Source organism: Antedon mediterranea, chromosome 7 (genome assembly GCF_964355755.1).
Source record: "Antedon mediterranea chromosome 7, ecAntMedi1.1, whole genome shotgun sequence".
Lineage (NCBI taxonomy): Eukaryota > Metazoa > Echinodermata > Crinoidea > Comatulida > Antedonidae > Antedon > Antedon mediterranea.
The window spans coordinates 9,796,534-9,817,605 of record NC_092676.1 but is presented as its reverse complement, the minus strand read 5'-3'; the positions used below and the strand labels follow the sequence as shown (position 1 = coordinate 9,817,605).

Here is a 21,072-nt window from a genome sequence, read left to right as displayed (position 1 = left end):
TATTATAAAATGATGCAAGCATGATTTTTAATCATGGTAAACACTGGTTAATATTAAAAAAGGTCACCCTATACGGTCATTCCGGCCTAATTAAACTGTCCAATTGACCTAAACATATACCTGTTTTTATTGACAAATTAACATCAAAATTTCCGGAACGTTTGAGTGGATAAATCGCTTCTGTCCCGGCATGACTAATGGTGTGTGCTCACATTTTACTTTCTCTTATGATAGTGTTGGCTGCACAGGAGAGAATCAATTTGAAAGAAAACAACATGTATTGATTCTATTTTCACTTTTTAGATAATTATGTAGTGGTTGGTTCAGAGAAATGATACATTGGAGGTACAAAAAACCGACATTTTATACAGTAATTAACAAAAACAAGAGTAATACCAATACAGAACTATATTAAAAACAAAATTGAATAAATTGTTTAAAATTTATCAAAATTATATTATTGTAAGGATAATTAATAAAACAAATGTTATATTGGTAAAGATGCTGCCACTCCGGATTTTAACATGTGTACACTAAAGATTATTAACTATCAACATACAGATCATTAATACAAATCTAAACTTATCCAATTAAATCACTTGTTTCAATCGAACTTTTCCCATCTTTTGATGTTTATTAATATTAGCAAATTATACTTGTTGTTTACCATCATCATCACATTCTTCCATGTGCTAATCAGTGCATTTGTTTTGCATCATTCATCACACTGAATAAGGTAAATTACTAGGGAAACATGTGTTTTTCTGTATATAGTATAATTGCTTGCTATTTGGCTATCAATAAATTCGCATAAAACTGTTATCTTTTTTCGATGCATTGAAAACTGTCAAGTCGGCCCTTTGGTATTATATATTAAAGATAAAATATAATAAACTTCTGTGCTGTGCTATTAGCCCATGGGTTCCTTCATGTTTTATCCTTTTCTTATATGCCAAATGTTTAATAAATACATTAAAAATGTTATCCAATTACAAAATGTGGTGATTTTAACATTATAACATCGTCACATGTCTCAGGTTATGCTTGTTAAATATACATTAGTGTCTGTGCTTTGTGTAGGTTCGTTCCGTACACATCGTATGCTATATATTACATGTTCAAATAATCACAGTCTCAATTCAATTAATAATTATATATAATTATATTAGTAGTAAAATCTGATGGGAGTAAGCGGAAGAAAGCAATTATTTTTTTTATAATGTGCAATCTGTTTTGATTTGAAACGAAAATAAATATCTCACTCAATGTTACATGGTTAACATTAATCGCATTTCAAATTTTAAAATTAATGTCATTGGGTTTGGACCGGGATCGTTTGTTTAAACGATAATATCATGTTAATAGTAGTTATAAATAAATGCCATGACGCTGTTCAATTCTGGAAATTAATAATGAAATGTTTTCTTTTTTCAATTAGATAAAAGTTAGATTTTATTAACTTTGAACAAAAAATATATACCCATTTCTACCTAAACATAACTTATTGAATTCATCAAATATGCTGCTGTAACATAATTTAATTGATATCGTTTCATTATTAAAAACAAAGAAAACCAATTCATCAAATATGTTCACGTAACATGATGTATTTTATATTATATTTCATTAAAAGAAACTAGACACAAAATAGAACAACTGTTATTGATCCCCAAACATGACTTCTAATTAATCAAATAGTTTATGCAACATAATATATTTTATATAATGTTTCACTAATAATAACAAGGACAAAAAATTGAACAACACAATTTTTTTTTTTAAAGGAAGAATAGGAGACGTAGATTGTAAAAACACGTACTACTGTAACAAATAGATTACGCTTTTAAAGTTGACCTGATCTGTAAAACTATCGCAATTTTAACTGGATATTTCCTAGTCAATTGGAGGTCTAATAATAAACATGATTAATATTACTACGGGGACGATGTGCCTAAACCCAATAATTGAAGGGATATAAATTCAGAGAATAGCTCTACCACAAATGTTGATGACACCATGCGTTTGGAAATTATTATCAAAATAAGAACTTGCGTTCGTTGGTCTTTGGCAACACTGTTAACCATTCAATTTGTTTTACGAGGAGTGAAGGGTGACAATTATAAATTCTGAGGCGCAGGCCTTTGTCTTTATAAACATCATTGTTATGTTTTAAAATATAAAACATTATTTTTAAGAAAAACACATGATGTGTTTTATAATTTTATTTTGCTTCTTTTTTAGGATAAGATAAGATTATTATTTTTTTACTCAAGTGAAATAAATTAAATGACCATAAAGTTCCAGTGGATAGGAAATATACATATCAAGCAGAAGGTTCCGAGTTCGAATCTCGATTGGGGTGACTTTTTCTCATTATCGCAGCAGATTTCTACATATTTATCGTTTCAAAAGTAACAAAAAGAAAGACATGTATGGAAATAACTTTTTTTGAAAATTACTTTGATATGTTTCAATCTTTTGTCTTCACGATTTTGTTGTTGTTCGAGTACGATTCTGTAATTAGATACAATAGTGTTTTTGTGTTTTTTGTTTGTTTTTTGTTTGAAAACAACAACAAACAATAATATTATAGTCTAGTATATTCTAATTGAGTACTAGGTTTCTTTCTTTACTATCTGAATTTTACATTTTTACATATTAAAATCCCGTTTTAAAATAGATGAGATTGACACGTGCCTACCGCTGGGAATGGGCCTATTGGACTTCCTATAAATCACATACCGCATACGTCAGACCAAAATAATATTCTGTAATCTAAATAATACATTCTGAAGAGGAAAAAATATCTTCTGCAAAAGATATTATTGGCATTATATGATGGAGCACTGACAGGGTAGATGACAAGTGATGAGTAAAAGCAGGTTTACCTAATAATTTCCATCAGTGCTCTGCTATGAGCATCTCATATAGATTTAAAAGACAGAAATCGTTCCATGTCTCTGCAAACCTCATCTATTTATAGCAACAATCCCCATGGTTCGCATTTCAGGACACAGAACGTCGAAGTTCACCGAAGACCGAATTACCATTGTACTTCCAATACAGTTTGTTTGTATAGTATTGCCAATAATTATTTCTAACATCAATCAGTTGATGTTAAGAATGTTTTGCATTGATACAAAACAAAATCAATATTATCAGTGATTAATAATTTGTATTCTGAGATCTTTCAGACTGGGTTTTCCTTTGGATAATATTTGGAATACAAGATTGAATGAAACACGTTGACAAAGGTGTTGCAAAATAATGTTGAGAAGCAATGTATAATCGTCTTTTTTCATCAACGATTTTATCTTAGTTAATGCATGTATTATGTACAGAAAATAATATGTGTTATATATTAGGGTATTTCATTATACACGCGGATGATGTTTAATAGGTTTGTAATTAAATGATATTATAAACAGCAAATTCTTAATACTAATACGCGCATTCTAATACAGCGACCACGACCAGACATAATGTGGCTAGTCTTCACTAATTAATGCAATAATAATAACATGTCTAGTAATTTTTATTGTGTCATAAATGTGATTACATTACTTTCCACAAGGTTTCTTTTTTTAATTCTAAAGATGTTAAATAAAAAATAAATTAATTTAAAATCTTAAATTTCAACAAATACAACTATGAATGAGTCTGACGCAATAAAGCAATTCATATTTGTATCGATAAATTTAAAAAGAAAACAAAAATATGATCCCTGATATTAAAAATAGATAATGAAAATAAGATATCGGTGACATTATAATTGAAACCTCACCACGCCTGATGACGTCACACAGTATTGGCCACGCTCTAACTTATAACCCGTTGGTCTGTCCCTATTAGTTTACGCTTCCCAACTGGCACTTTATAAGTCTAATTTAGGTATCGAGTTTCAATCATCGGGAACCTTTCGTCGCTTGCTCCCTGGCAACTTGGAAACACTTCACAATCGCACGCTGGGTGTTTCTATTCTAAAGGTTTCGGCATTCCAAGTACGTGGACTTCTGGTGCTATGAAAAATTTAAGGAAAACATTCTTTTTCAAAAAGAATGTTTATGAAGCCTACTGGCTAATAACGTGACTAGGGGGTGAATTTTGCTGGATTGTATCAGGTAAACAACGCTTTTTTTAAAATAAAAATATTGAACGTTTGATCACTGATTATAATCTATGCTGTAATCAGAAAAATATATCACTTCTAATCATGAATTTAACACACAAATGGGTGCATGCGATGTCATAATACCTGAGTCCGTAACGGAACATTATTAACAACATTTACAATCTGTAGTTCCTCACGTTAACTCGTGACTTAGATTCTCAAGATATCTGAAGTCTATCAATGATTATGATTTGTCAATAAAAGAATGCTCTGTAGGCACTTTTCCCGAAGTGAAATAAAATAATTGTGTTGGCGTTTACTAAATTATGCAATTTTGATAAACTTATATTGTTTTGGATGTAGAGCTATTGAATGGGATACAATGTTTACATTGTGTTTTCTAATAATTTACTTGAAATGAAACAAATCAGTAAATTTATTTTTAACAGTGAAACATTTATTCGCAAATAAATTTTCTTTAAGTGCACGCGAGTAACCCGCGTGTTATTGGGGTGTCCTTAAAGTGTATAATACTGAGTGCACATTTTTGACGGACGAAATAATTTCTATAAATTAATATGTATTCATTTCTTGCGGTAATTGAATAAGGCTATGTACACATCTAACCCATAAAGCGCTCATTGTGAACTAAGCATCTAACTTAGATCTCGCTTTTCTCCTGGTGTTTTGGATTGGATCATATTTCAATTAATCACAATTAATTCGTTTAAATACCAATATCAACAACAGGCATCATAACTACAACACCACAGTTTCCGTAAATTGGTTTTTGCTTTTTTTCCTTCGCCGTCCATACAGTACTTCTCTTAGTTCCAATTTAGACATCATGAGTTTTGCTATAAGCGTTAGAGTTACTTTACAATTAAAATTACCAGTAATGTTATAGTACACGCCAAACCGCAAAAAATACTACAAAATTTGGCAGACCTTCAAAGTAAATGAAAAGAAATATAAATGTTTTCCATCATATTCCTATTGTTTATATTTTGAACTGAAAAAAAACCCAAATTATTGAAGGTGCAAGAGAGTTTGATTTTGTTTCGAATTCTACTCAAAAGTTAACCAAATATTTAAGAATAATAACCGTACAGAATTTTAATCAACTGGTATATTTTTTGTTAAGTTGCTTTTCTATAGTGCTGGGGTACCAACCCCCTTGTGGTTGGATTGCTCACACCACCCACGTGTGGTGGTAACCCAGTACCAAACTAACGACATACCACATCGGTCATTAGAAGCCACATCAGTGACAGCTAACATGCACCGATGAACCTGGGTATCCGGTTGAATGACTACAGTATAAATCATATTCAATATCAATAATGTTTTCCTATACATTACACAATTATGATTTTTCAACATTATGTTTTTTTAAATACTTTGCCTTTCATAGTTTTCAAAATTATTAAAGCACAATGGTTACGATACGATACGCATTATACATATGCACGTTTTGTCTGCAGTTAATGCATCAATTGATAAATTGTTTTATAGAACCTACAATTTTAGAATAAAACCGATTGGTTAGATGTTATACATACATTCAACAATACAATTGTTTGTAATTAGTTGATCCATTGAACGATTCAATGAATTAACTAACTCTAGTTAACCAAGACAGTGAACATTAAAATTTATAACGAATCTAGGGCCTAATTCTAAATCACTAAAATGTTTCTTCAAGGTCAGAATGCTCAGATTGTTTGCCTTAATTTTTTTTGTAGTTTCTGTTTTTTTTTTTATGATGATGATGATGATGATGATATATTTAAATCTGTAACGTATTAAAAGCAATGAAAACACCCGGCCATCGCGATAAAATTCAGTATATTCGATCGATCAGGATTAGGCTAAATTCACACTTGGAACAGAAGAAAGCGCAGTTAAATGAAGAAAAATTTCGGACAAAACGGAACAAGTGTTAATGTAGCAATATTGATAGAATTTACGTTGAAACATAGGGTCGTATCCGATTTACATTTATACCTATGGCCTATACAACGTACAACGAGAAAAATAAGTTTTATAATCACTTTAATACGCAGTTCATTTTGACGGGATGTTTTCATTTTGAAAGAAGTATTGCTCTAAATCGTTATACTATCTATTGAGTATAAACTAAGACACTGTGTGACAGATATGTGTTTTACAGTTGGATCAATGGTTTAGTTTTAATGAGATACCACGTGTGACATTACTGATTACTTAATGTTGATATTATTGGCGCTGTCAACGAAAACCGCAACTGAGTAAAAGATTTGTATTAGTAGACTTCGCATTCAACAGCAATCATACTTGACGGTTCTATTCAAGAATACTATTTAAAGGCCAGGCAAGGCAAAACATTTATATTGATCAAATAGTCTAATAATTATCGATCTATAGTTTCCCCTTGTTTCATATTTTTGGGGGATTTTTATTGTGCTACAAAAATTATCCAATGTATACCCACCGACTTTTTTTCCACTTTCTAGAGAGTCATCGGATATTGTAATACATGGTTAAACTACGTAACTGAAACAATTCTGTCTGGCTTTTGAATTTTGCAAAATTTTGCATTCATGGCTTTTCGTCGGTATTTCTGTTACACATATTTGTTTTAACCAGATATTATATTTAAAAGTCATGCATGTACCTGAGCTTTAAAAGTCAAAATAATGTTAATTCGATTTTTTAAACTACTTGGGGCTTATACCACCAACAACATCACTGCATAAATAACTGCTGCCTACCGTTTATTTGTTTGTATTTATGTATTACAGTATTATTATATTCTTGTACTCTTTTGTATTTAACAAAATATTTTACTGCTACTAAGCCGTGTACTATTCGTAGGCCTACTACATCAGTAATTAACGATCATGGGGAGCTTGTGGTACACTTAATATCGATGTTCTACAAATGTTTAACAATCAGTAGTTACAATTGTGTCTAATGGAGATACAGTCATACATTCACACTTGTTCCATTTTGGAAAGGAAGATAATTATTTTGTCAGTAGTGTAGCACTATAGTGGCGTATGATACACCACTAGACCATGGAGCTATAGATCCATGACTAGACTAACTGTGCTACTGTGAAGGAACGTCACTTTGCATTGTATTTGTGGTAATTACTGTTTATGCTAAACTATAGCTTTGATGATGTCGCAGCAGTAGCTTTACGTGTTTCTATGCTACTGTTGAAGCCGTTTGTAGGCCTACCTGACCTGGAATGAAACCAAAAGTACAACAAAAACATCAGCCTTGAAATCAAAGATAATTCCAATATTATTATAATACTTGCAGGTCAGATCCTGCTCCCTAATGATAGTGTTAAAATTCCGAATATGAATACCTGATGACCCCTGGGTATCGATTCCCTTACCGGGAATTTGAGTAACAAAATACCTCATCGTCTTTATCAATATAATCACAATCATATTCGACTTAGAACCGATGATTTCAATCGATTCTGACAAGTGTAATTGAAATCATGTGAACAGGTTGGTAACATACAAAACTAATCTTCCAATCAAAGAATAAAGAAAGTCATATCGCAATTTATAATATTAAATTAATAATGTATAATAGATTATAAATTATGAAGTTCTAAATTGAAATTAATGCGCCTGTATTTACAAGCATACAACATCGGAAATAATGGATTTTGAATAATAAAATAATGAAGAAGATGATAATCCCTTTTCTTAATAATTATTTCAAATACATTAATAATTCTGATTAGTTGTTACTATTTTAGTCGTTAAAAAGAAAACATTGTAATTCTGTTATACAATGTGCAAAATAATGCGTAGCAGAATTACATAATTTAAACTGTTGTAATCATTATTATAGTAATTTTTTAATAATTAATAATTTAAAAAGAATACCGTAACATTTGAAAAAAAAAAATTCATTACAAACATGGTCATCCGCCCAGATAATATATTAACATTTAATCCAGGTGTTTCCATAACCATTACAAATTAATTCATGCTAATTATTATTGTTTATAAATTGTATGCTAATGTAAATGATATTATCATAATTATATTAGTTATTAAATATTATTCTACTCACAATGGAAAAGACACAAACATTGACGAGCGCGTTCAAATTCTGTTAATAAATGTGTATGCATTTTGTACGCGCGCATCTTAATTGTTATGCATGATGAAATGCACGTCGTTTATACGGTACAAAGCCCGTAATACATCACAAATACACCACATTACGAATGTGTCATTAGAGAAACTTAATTGTGGCTTTTTACTCTTCAGTTACTGGCCTGTTTTTTTTGTATTGTATACAGTCTGTTCGTTTCAATGCTGTACAAATAATGTATAATTATCATCAAATATTTAAATGTTGGTTGGTTTGATTTGTCCAATAGAGAAAACATTAAACAAATGACTAGAATAAAGAAATAATAATAAAAAAAACAATACCTTTGTACGGCCTGTAAAGCTTTGAAACAAATTAATGTATAGTAAATTGAAAATAAAATATTACTCTATTTAAACCCTACTTACGAATAATTGATATACTTGGTCTATTTTTTATTTATATTTTTAAAATTCCAATTTTGTCCAATTTGGCTTGGTAAGAACGAACAGTGTTTAGCAGCTATAGATTATTCTTACTCCTGTTTATCATTTATTGTGACCAAATAAATAACAGGCTCTAAACGTGTGTCATGGGCCAATCACACTTTAAAATATTGCATATTTTGTATTATACCTATAAAAGAATTTGTTAAAGCAAGGACACAGAATAAAAATAAAATGGACTAGCTGTTTAGATAATGCCAACAAGCTGAACTGTTTCCAAACCTCAATTCAAGAGCGTGTAATTTATACTGATATAGTCCATATAACCTTCATTATAAATAGATTTCTAGAAAACATTATAATTTAATTGAGCGATATTCTATATTTATAGTTATTAGTTGATACGGTTGTCTGAGAACATGTCTTGAACGCATGTTAATTGTTTATTTTTACCGCGTCATTCTAACGTTACATTACATACATTTGGCATTTCATACGTGACAAATAATATAACACGACGATAAAGCTATTCATGTTATGTTGTGACGCCTAGAAAACAAAATTTTTCTAATTTAATTGTACATTGGCAATGTCACTTATTTTAAATGTTTTTACAATATTATGCTATATGTGAGGGCAGTAATATAGATCTAGTCTAGTCTCTTCATTTTAACACGTCAAAGCACAGGCGTAAACATGTTTTATGTGGCGAATAGCAGAATCCAACGTATTACTACACCACATTTCCAATATATAACAGATAGATAAAATATTCTTCATGATCGTGATTAATCAATCTATAACATAGAGTAGGACTTACAATTCAGCTGTATCTGACGGTATATCCTCCGGTATGTTAATAAGATCTAGTCCTGAGCATTTCACATGTTTAGCTTCTCCGACAGTTCGACAACAACACGCATCTGTACACAACTTCCAGTCACCTTTACACATTGTGTCCGAAAGTACAAACTTAATGTTCAAAAATAAGAGCAAAACAAATACAAAACTTGCGTATTTATTCATAACTATTCGTGTATGTTATCCACCGTAAAAAAAATGAACGTGCTAACCCGGTAAGGTTTTCTTTGCCGTTTACCTTCAATAACTCGCGTTCCGTGTAGCCAAAAACTTAATTAGACTCTACCATTATTTTGAAGGTTAGATGTCAATTTAAAGATGTGATTTTGTTCATGTCGTGTGATTGGTTGTTTCTATTGTAAATAAGCAGACTACTTTATTTACAATCTCAAACTATGTAAGAGAACCGGAAGAACTAGAAGAAAGTGGCGTAATAATATTAGCATGATTGAAATTCATATTTACACACCATGTTAAAATTAATATTTAGAAAATATATATTTCATATTGCTGATTAAATTTGTAAATTCTAATACCTTTTTTAGCTTAGTATTGAGTGTCTTTATTTTAATACAAAATCATATCATACAAGGAAACACATGCACATCATGATGGAGTATACGACTACACCCTGTAACAAAATGAATTAGTCCATCGAGTTAATCAATGCTCTCTCACAAAAAACGAACAGTGATTAGGTAAGGTACACTTTGACCATGCTGAGGGGTTTATGAGGCCTACCATTTTATAAAGCCTTGTCTAAACTATCAAATTTTATGTTACAAAAAAAAATGTGATGTGTCCATAATTATATGGACACGATGATGTCATATCACTACCATATTTAAGCATATCACTCCCCTATTTGGGCATATCACACTTTTTTTTGTCAAACTAGTTTGATAGTGTGGACAGAGCTTAACGGAACAGCATCAATTTCAGCAAAATATCATTAAAATGCATTGGATTTGGGTGCATAGTTTTTTCCGTTCTCCTATTTATTTTAAATCATCATTTTGTATTTTATATTATTTTATATAAATTAGGCGGAGTGTTCGAAGATTTACGGAAATACGTTTTGTGGTTTTTCGCTCCTACAATATACCTGAGTAGATACTTGTAATTTGATTGGAGAATGGTTAAGGCATTGGTCTAGCCTCTTGGGCTTAAAATATTCCTTTCAGACTTTACAAAATTATTTGTACCATTGAACTCCTAAAATTATTTGTACAACATTTCATGTAATAAATATTAGCAAAATGTGCAGAAATACATGATACCTTATCGAAGAGTTTCAGAGTTATTTAAACATTTTGAAACAACTTATATCTTAGTCCTTTATAATTATTGTCACGGATTTCATAAAGCCCGGCCCGGTTGCATGCTCCTAAGTCAGAAGAAACATTATTTTTAAAAATAAATAAGTCATAAGGAAAAGAATTAGCATTTTACAATTTATATCGCGGAATTATGTACACAGCGGCCTAATTGGTTTATTTTGCAGTTACGACTTTTAAATGTTGTTTTATCCGGAACCACTTTCCCGAATCCAGGAGTTCTGTTAATAAGCTAAAATGTTATTAAGTTTGGAATAGCGATGATTCCACACAAATATCAACAAGACGTTATGGTGTTGAATGATGACATAATAACAAATAGAAATTATGAAAACGGTTTGTGTAATCTTGTCTATCCTACACATAGAAATGTCACTTTTCGTTTGAGACAAACGTTAAAGTTGCCAGTAAATCATTGGATTTGTAATAATGGTTTTGCTAATGGACTTGACCAAGTTGACGACTTGCTCAGGCGCCTGATTGATAGAAAGAAAACGCATCAACAATTTCTTGTCCCCTTCAATTTGGTATTATAGTGCCACGCTCGTGGGTTCAACTCTTTGGTCTAAAGTTGTAGAAATGTTCGCATAAACCTCAAGCGAACACATTCATATGGTCTACTTAATAATAGTAATAATTTTTCGCCGAACCAAACTCATTTTACCAAGTCAATGAATCTTGAAAACATATTAAAAATAACCAACATTAAAATGTAAACATTTACCAATGTTTAAGAATACTAAGCTTACTTGCAAACCCCCAAGATAAACAGCTTGGGGGGGGGGGGAGCTGTAATTTTCGTAGTACATGAACAAACAGAGTTTACGAACTCTTCTTTTTAACTTTTTATTTGCGAAAGCGAAGATGATTTACCATGCCCTTTAAAAAAATGTTCAACAGACTCTTCTTTAAATAATATTTTTGTGACTGGCGACAAGCTATGTTTTCTTGTAATAATTAACTAATGAAAATGCTTAATATTAAACAAAGCAACCCTTAAAGTAGTTAATTGGTGCCAAATTAGCTTCGGGTAGTGTGTTTTTAAGCGGCTCCATTCGCTTCCAGAACTGATGTTGTAATGGATATAATGATATCATTATTATTTGTATAAAACATATCCGGTTGTTAATAAGATCATGATCATATGGATGAGGAGGTTCCGATCTGGTATCTAGAGCAAGCTATTAAGAGTAGAACAATATTCCGATTAAAAGCATACGTTTGTGGTTTACAAACGTAATCACCATTTTGACAACGATGTCGTTTAATGTTTGTTTACAGTAGAAAAGAAGGAGGAAGATTACTTTTGTATCGCATCACAGTTTAAAAACATATAAAATAGAAGAAAGACTTTCAATTTTGAACTGAGATGAAAAAAAAAAGAAAAAAAAAAGGTTATAAGCCTATGAAGCGCCACATGGATCTTGAAAGTGTTGAAGAGTGTCCCCAGAAAACAAGTAAAAATTAAAGAATAATACGAAGAAGATAATATAAATTACAAAGAAGAATAGTAATCCAGATGAAGAATTAAAATGAAGAATAATTTATGAGGATATTTAGAAGGAGGAGAAAGTGGAGAAACATAATAATAAATGAGTTTTAGAAGAAGACAATTAGCAAAAGTGAGAGCTAAAAAAGAAAAAAAATATTACCGGTAGGCCTACTACTATTAGAAAGAAATGGAGAAATAATATATAGGCCTAAATGAGTTATATTAGAATGACAAATGTTGATTATTGTGCTTGTTGTTTAGATTTGAAGGTAAAGATTTATTTTTCATCGTTTGAAATATTACTCAGGTTTTAATTCTACGATGGAGAAATGTAAACTCGTAAATCACTAGAGAGGGGGCTGTTGTGCAAATTGTAGCGTCTCTCCGGGTCTTTCCTAGTATTGCAGCTTTTGTTGCAAAAAGCTTGGTTTCAACTGTGACCGTAAAAGATATCGTTTAAAATAATTCCAAAAAGTCATATCGTTAGTGCAACAGAATACAGAAAGCATCAAAACAAGAGAGCCATTACGGAATGATTGGAGAATACTTCAATTGGACCCTTCGGAGACATTAGAGTGCAAAATTACTTGTGTGGCTACTCGCAAGTATTCGCTTCCTACTCACTATTCAATCGGTTCGTTGAACGCCAACGCAGTGTCGCGAGTTAATAAGTAAGCGTCCTAAAATCAGAGTATGTGATGTGTACTTAGCATGAAAATAGCTTATGTATTCCGATTGCTTAATTGTTATTTCCGAATCGATGTGAAGTTTTTGATTTTGTAGCCTTTAATTTTATTAGAAGCTTATTCTTTCACATTTAAAGCGGCAAGTCTATTTTAGGTGCGTTAATGTTTAATCGTGTGTATGAGCGGAAAAAGTCTTCACTATAAGCCTAATGTAATATTTTTATTAAGTAGATAGCCTATAATATTGTTAAAAGATATGAAGATTAATTCAAAATAAAACAATAAAACGGAGTAGTTAGGTAAGCTAAATGAACAAATTAATAGACAAAATTAGTATAAAAAAATGAAATTTACATGTCTTTCCAATTCACGCATCTAACAGCGAGAAACTCGCCAATTACGGGATAGATAAACTATTAGAATTATCATGCTTATCGTGCTTATAAACTAAGTCTCATTTGAGGCTTAGGGAGTGGAGTTGAAAGAGTCGTGAGTTACAACCCTGGCACTGTAGGTCAGTATTGAACCATAGACCTTGGGATTGGAAGGAAAGCACGTTAACCACCATGCTACAGCTAAACTTTAACAAAACAATGTAATTGTTTAAATTATTTTAAACTAGGACATACCATGAATCGTATAAAGCTTTAGAGGTGTCTGTTATCTCTACTGGACTTGGTTTCATTAAAATCATCAAGCTTTTCTTTCTTTCCATTACAATGAGCAAAGAGAATATTATAATACTCTCAATCTTCCTGTATAATAGTTAAATGCCTAATCAAAGTCAACAAAGTTACCCGAATTAAAAATCATTTTCCAAAATAAAATTCAGTCCGAAACTGTATATGTTTTTTTGTTGTAAAATTGGCACGGAGATTTTTTGTTTTTGAATTTGAAAGAGAGAAAGAAAAAAAGACGGAAATATTAGAATAAGAGAAGAAGAAGAAGGACGGAAAGAACGAAAGATCGATTTTATTAGATCATCAATAAAGAATAGAATAATACAAATGCAATATGAGTAATAATAGTAAAACATTTAATTAGAAAATTTTTTAACAGTGGCCATTTTTTAAAATACTCAGAAATAGAATATTTGTTATTGAAATAATAATAATGATTAATAATAGTCTCAAATAGCGCCTAATACAATGTTTCTAAGCGCTTTACACAAAAAGCGATCCATCCTAAGATAACCACAAAATGAAGAAGAAGCAGAGTAATCGTTTACACCGCTCGTTCTCCATCACCTTGAAGCTCCCATACCATATAAGAGCTCACCAGAGCATAACTCATAGGGGCTCGAGTGAAAAGGGCATTTCTCGATCCTATCCTATCCTATCCTATCCTATCCTATCCTATCCTATCCTATCCTATCCTATCCTATCAAAATAATCGTTTTAGTTGACGATTTTTAAAAGATAACCCATTTAATCAATTAATATTACAGGATGATAATGTAATGCGAGCGTTAAATAAACAAAATAATGACAGCAAAAATATTTTAGAAAATTGCGTAGGCATACACTTAACTTAATGTTATTATTAATTTGAAAATAAAAACCTTTTACAATTAGCATTTTTAAGATTAAATGCATTAATAATATTAAACTACAAAATCTATTTTAAAGTAGCAAGTTATAATCGAGGACCAAAATCATAATTTGGAGAAAATAAACATAATTATTGATATTATTGAAGGAAGGCAGAGTAAATAAAATAATATAAGTAAATTGAAAGTCAGGATTAAAAGTGGGTCAAAGCAAACGACAAACTTTTAATGATAATTGACGAGGGTAGATTATGAGTACTTCGCACATGACGTGATGAAGCAATCCAAAACCCAGATTACAGTACGCAAGACACAGGGGATTAACAAGACCCGTCCTATGCGAACCATAAGCCCACTACTAGTCTGGCGAACTGTAGATGGGTTGCCGCCAGTGTGGTCATGATGAACAAAATGAGGATGTTTACACTTAAATTTCGATTAACCTGGATTGGATTAACCTTGCGGCAAATATTAATTATTATTTTCCGTAATTATCATGGTCTAAATATCTTTCTAGTTCTAATAATTCGACGTTTTTTATATGATGAGTAATGACACGTGGGAATGAAAAAAGTCAGGGTTCAATCTGGATTGGAATCAGCGTACAAACAACAGGAAACACTTTAAATGAGCCTACTTTTCTAAAATCAACCGGTCAATACATTAATCATAGTTAAGCCTCGATAGGCCTAATCAATCGGTGTATCGCTCCATTTGTAAAATGACTAAAGATGCTTTTAATTCTAATATAGATATGCAATGGCAATTAGACAATGATTAAGCAGTGGTAGATTAAATTATTTAAAATAGTTAAATCGGACGACGAAGTGGTGAATTTAACTTATAATAATTATTATTAAGGCCCATTTACACTAACGACCATCGACGGTATAAAAAAATAAAGGTACATTTTTCTTAAATAAAAAAAGTTTTCATCTTAGAACTATTCATCGCTCAAAGAAAATAAAAGAAGTTGTCATTGTCATAGAATAACCATTTGTCTTCGATACCAATGATATTTTTTTTATAAATCAAATCAAATGACGCCACGATCAATAAGAACAATAACATCATTGTATTGTCACGAAATTTTGCTCTTACTAATCATGACGTCATTTTAATAAACATATGCAAATATTATACTGGTATTCATCAAATCAGCATAGTGGTTATCTTATAGTTCTATGGTGAAACTTTTTAGATTTCTTGTACTTAATGTAGGAAAAATGCAAATTTATCGTGACGGCGGAGAAAATTTAGAAAACAGTTAATTTTGCGTGTGTTTAATCCTGTCATGGGGTTTTTTACGGTTTATTTGTATTGTATTATAATGTTTTTAATTGATGGAATAAATTAAATGATTCGTCGGTCGTTATCGTCCTAGTATAAATGATTCGTCGGTCGTTATCGTCCTAGTATAAATGATTCGTCGCTCGTTATCGTCCTAGTATAAATGATTCGTCGCTCGTTATCGTTATCGTTATCGTCCTAGTATAAATGGGCCAATCTTTCTTAATTACTGTTGTAAGACTAAATAACAAAATAAAGATCTTTTAAAATCAATTAAAAAAAAAAATCTATAAATCAAAATAATGATACAAAATCCAATTCAGTCGTAAAACCTACTTTTTACTATTTAACATTTTTAAAAGTAAAAACCATTTAATTAATCTAATTTAAAGTTATATTATTATTTTTCAATTTTTTCTAATAATACATGGTGATTACACAGTGCGTAGCACTAGTGCTAAACATTTTAATCATTTTTTATTCTACAATTAATGTCTTTGTTAAACAGCTTTATTTCAGACTTTTCTCTAGCCTATATTAATTTTATATGTTGGTGCAAATATCATTATACTTAAAACAGTGTTTAATTTAACTTTTGAAACATTACTTCACAATAAGTGAACGATATTTTAAAAGTAAGTAAACTTACAGTTAACTTTATTTCTACTAAACTCTTGGAACAGCAGCATCTAAATTTAGTAACACAATTAACTTTAAAATGAGTTTATAATTAGTTAATAGTATAGTCAGGAGAAAGAGTAACATTCAATTGAAAGTGTTGATTGATGATACATTCATATTTCAGAAAGATAACAGTATGCTATCCAATTTTAGAAAAGCAAAGGTTTCGTTAGCTTAAAAGGGAATAGCTTTGGGGTAGCGTTTCTCTTTAGGCTAGAATAATAATAATCGTCGATGTAATTTCAACATAGATTTGTTGGGGTGGGGGAGGTGTAGAACGATAATGAATTACCGTAGTAATTTGTACTGTAACTATTTAACATTTAACACACTTCGCACTATATCTTTACATAGCGAGACATGTATACTAATAATCTGACGAAACAACCACATTATTCGGTTGACCTGGTTATAAGTTAGGCCTAATTATATTGATTATAAGCCTACTGTGTTTTTTTTTTGGAGAACCACCATTACCTGGTTGTTCTGACCATACTCTTTTCCACCTTTTTTTAAACTAGAAAATGTAATGTATTGCTCTTGTTTATTTTATCTAATGGATAACTTTTATTCATAAAAAGATAGGATAGAACGAAGAGGAGGGGATGAGGGGTATTTACATAATAATTTGAGTAATCAATACAATATTAAAGATATAATTATTGTCCTTCTTGGAAAAAACCAATTTAATGAATAGGCCTGACCAAAAATTGGACTGAACAGAAAATGATTTAGCTGGAAAAAAAATTAAAACGAAAAAATGGTCAAATTGACTGGAAGTCAATGGGGTTTTGGTTGAATTTAATCGTTTTATGACTGAAACATTAATTTTTATGGTTTTCTATGGAAGTGATTAACTTTATTTTTTATTGGCTTATTGAAAATCATTTATTAATCTTAATTTTTCATGTTTTAGGGGACAATAATTCTTTAAAAACTTTACATAAACATTAACTTAATAGATTACGAATTTTAGATAATAATTTAATATATTTTTAAAATTATTATCTGTATTTATTTTCGTTTTTATATATTTTTTAAATTTTATATAAGCATATTAATATTAATGCATATCTTAACACATAACAGAAAATCACATTTTTTTTATTTGTTTCTTTGTACACTATTTGTTCAATTTTGTTACGGTATGTTTAAAGTGCTTATTTCGTATCACATTATATTATCATACTTATTGTATATGCTTTATTTTTATCTTAGAATAAAAATAACAACAAATGTTGATATTATATTTAATATAAATGTTAATTCTAGATATTCCCTTTAATGTTGATTGAAAATAGAAATGATAGATGAAATTATAATCCATATCTGAATGTGTTTGAGTAACATTATGCACCTATTTCATGAATCATATACTTGTTATCATTGTTTCTATTTTTACTTCTGTCATGTTTAAGACGGCAGGAAGTCATAGTGGATAGAGATACTCCAGAAATAGAAATCATAAGGACATGAATTTAATCACGTGGCCTGTTCTGTCTTACAACCGGGCATCACTCGAGCTCCCTCGAGTCCCGTCAATTTAAAATAAAATCCTTGCAATGATAAAAGCAAAATGGACAGAATCAAAGGTTTGAGGCGCGAGAGAGTGTTTCGTTTATTATTATTTTCAGAAAGTAAATGCCCAAACCATAAGGCTTACTATATTTCTTTAAACATGATTTCTAGGTAGACTTCTGCCGCGATTACCCGAGGCACTTGAGAGATAAGAGAGAATTTCCTTCTAAAAATAAAAGCCTAGGCTAAACCATAGGCATATTTCTAACATACTTTCTAAACAGGTCTAATGTAAACACATTTCTCAGTAATGGTTGTGATTTCTCGGACGCGTCGGATGATGCTGCCGCCAAAATATAAACATTCGTAAAGTTTATGTGGAAATAAACAGATATGTAGGCCTATAGGAACATGAACATGTTTCACAGACAGTGGCTAGCTAAGAAAACAGGTGATGGTGTCATTAACTTGCTTGGGTTTCTTATCAAATTAATGAAATATCATAGGAAATATGGAAGAATCACACTAAAGGAAGACGAACGACCTACCTACCTACAAGAAAATAATACTGTTGAATGCGTATCAAACTTATTGTTTATATTATATTATCTGGATTGTTAGAAAACTTACTTGTAAAAATTTTGTCGTGTTAGGATGCAAATCGTTGATGGAAAATAAGAAAAATTGTCTTCAACTTAATGTGATCGTTGTAACAGAAAGGGTGCTTGATCAAAGAGGTTGAAAAACCCGCCCTCTCCGTTCTCAAAATAGAATTGTGTTCCCAACCCAATTTTTTATTTTATATTTTTATATTGTCTTCTTATATTTTTTTCAATTGTTCCAATTTGAGAGTGTGCATTTTAAATTCCACGTTAAACTACCGTAGCTTAAAAACAGTGAAATAACAAAACAATGAAACAAAGCTAAATTACCCTCAACGTGTTCAGCCTCTCTTATCTTAGGCTATGGAGGGGCGCGATAATACGATTTGATTTCATCTAAAATGTTCATTCTTCGCAAAATGTTTAAAAATAACTTGATCATGTTAATATCCTGTTTATTATGAGTCGGTTCGCAATTGTCAGCCTACAGGCTATTTCGAAAACATTTACTTCCGTCGGATTTACATAGAAGTAAAATCATTTAATGTTGCTAATTTCCACTATTTGACATTAAAGATGTATTGTCCCTTGAAACAAAAAAAAGGGGGGTAAAAATATTTTAAATTTAAATTGGCCATATCAAAGTAATATTAAAGTTATTCACTTTAAGCCGAAAATTTGAGCCAAAAACAACAAGTTTACGTAATTAACAGGTAAATTAGTTTGATTACATTTCATCTGGAAAATTGTCGCGAGCGAAAGTAAACAAAGATTTCAAACCACGAGTATGCATTATGTATGTTAATTGGGATTGTTTACAACTCGTCAGAGAAGACTAATTTTTGGTGAAAGCTAGTAACTATTATGATACTTCAAAATGATTCAGTTTTTCGAAATCTTTTTTTTATATTTTTTTTGGAATTTGTCAAAGGGACAATACATCTTTAAGTTTCGATAACATTCACTTAAAGATGTATTGTCCCCCAAAAACATGTAAAATGAATATTAATTAAATCAGACTATGAATATGTTATTTTTTAGTTTTAATAAACTTAATCACTTCCTTAGAACAAAAAATGAAAAAAAATAATGTTTTCACTTAAAATGGTAAATGGTTAAATTAAATTACAATTTTTTTCAGGTAAATACATTTTTTCTGATCCAATTTTTGGTCAAAGTGGATAACTATTATGTTACATTAAAATTTTCAGGGGGACAATACATCTTTAAGTCAATTTTTAAATGAGGAACGTAGAGGGCGCTATGAAATTAGAAGAACAGGTTTTTTCTTCTGTTTTTGTTGAACTTCAAATTTTATATTTTCCCTAGGTGTCTTCGCGTGAAACATAAAAATTTCTGGAATGGTTTTCAACCGTCGCAAAAGTGATTGATAGAAATTCGCGCAAAAAATAGGCTATAGTGGACAATTATACCTACTTATGATAACGCTGGATCACATAATTTGAGAAAGTGTGGTCCTCAATTTAGCACTAAATTGCAACGAGATCACTAAATCAATACTACAATAGTTATTTTGTCGGTTTTCTTTCTAATTTAGAGATATATTATTATATCGTTCCGTTAGCCATGAATGTTTCGCGTGGACACAAAATAAGCGTTCTGATACGTTTTACTAATTCTCGGCAAAACTGTGCCAACTCATAATCCACTATACAAAGTCCTACAACCTAGTTTGAAAAACTGTCCCCTTAGGTGAAATATTTATAAAACTTAAACAAAATCGTATATGAATGGCCAATACAAATATTAAAAAATAATTGTAATATGTTCTAAGTCATAGTAATTATAATAAAATAAAATGTAAGATGAAAAGAACAATTTAGCGAAATTGCGCAAAGTTTTTTCAGCGAAAAGCAAATATTTAAGCTGAAATGATTGATGATTAACGTAATCATTGCCGAGTCTTGAACAGTTGACATGAAATGCGATGCGAGATAAGCGAATACAATAATCATACCAATTTGGGAGGTAACAAAATACCCCGAAGCTTTGCAAAAACCATTTGAAATTTGGGTGATAATTTAATAATCAGACGTGTGAAAAGACATTTTTTTTATTACACTGGATTAAGTTGTAAACCTGAAAATAAGAACAGCCAGGTAAAATCTCAACGTATCATGACTATGATTGTAATACTTAGGCCTACCATGTAAATTGATCAGGGCTAACTTAAATATTGGATTTAGACGTGTAATTCCAACCTCTTATTGACTTTAGGGTAATAGAAAATAATTGATGAGGAGTACTATGGAAATGGTTGTTGTACTTAGATCACCACCGAAGATTAGACTGATCGCTTAATCTGATATGACGTTTTTACGCACAACCATTCATTATTTTATGACGTCGTGATAAAACAAGAAAAATGTAT

The 21,072-nt window shown here is 30.6% G+C and overlaps 1 protein-coding gene across 1 annotated transcript in view; it reads right to left on the bottom strand.

The window, feature by feature from the left end:
* The window catches only part of LOC140055733 (uncharacterized), a 39,718-nt gene extending 29,973 nt beyond the window's left edge, over nucleotides 1-9,745 (bottom strand). The window contains exon 1 of the mRNA XM_072101116.1: nucleotides 9,485-9,745. Coding sequence (XP_071957217.1) covers nucleotides 9,485-9,690 — 206 coding nt within the window. The 5' untranslated portion in view covers nucleotides 9,691-9,745. The remainder of the gene's footprint in view (nucleotides 1-9,484) is intronic.
* Between the last annotated feature and the right edge of the window lie 11,327 nt (nucleotides 9,746-21,072).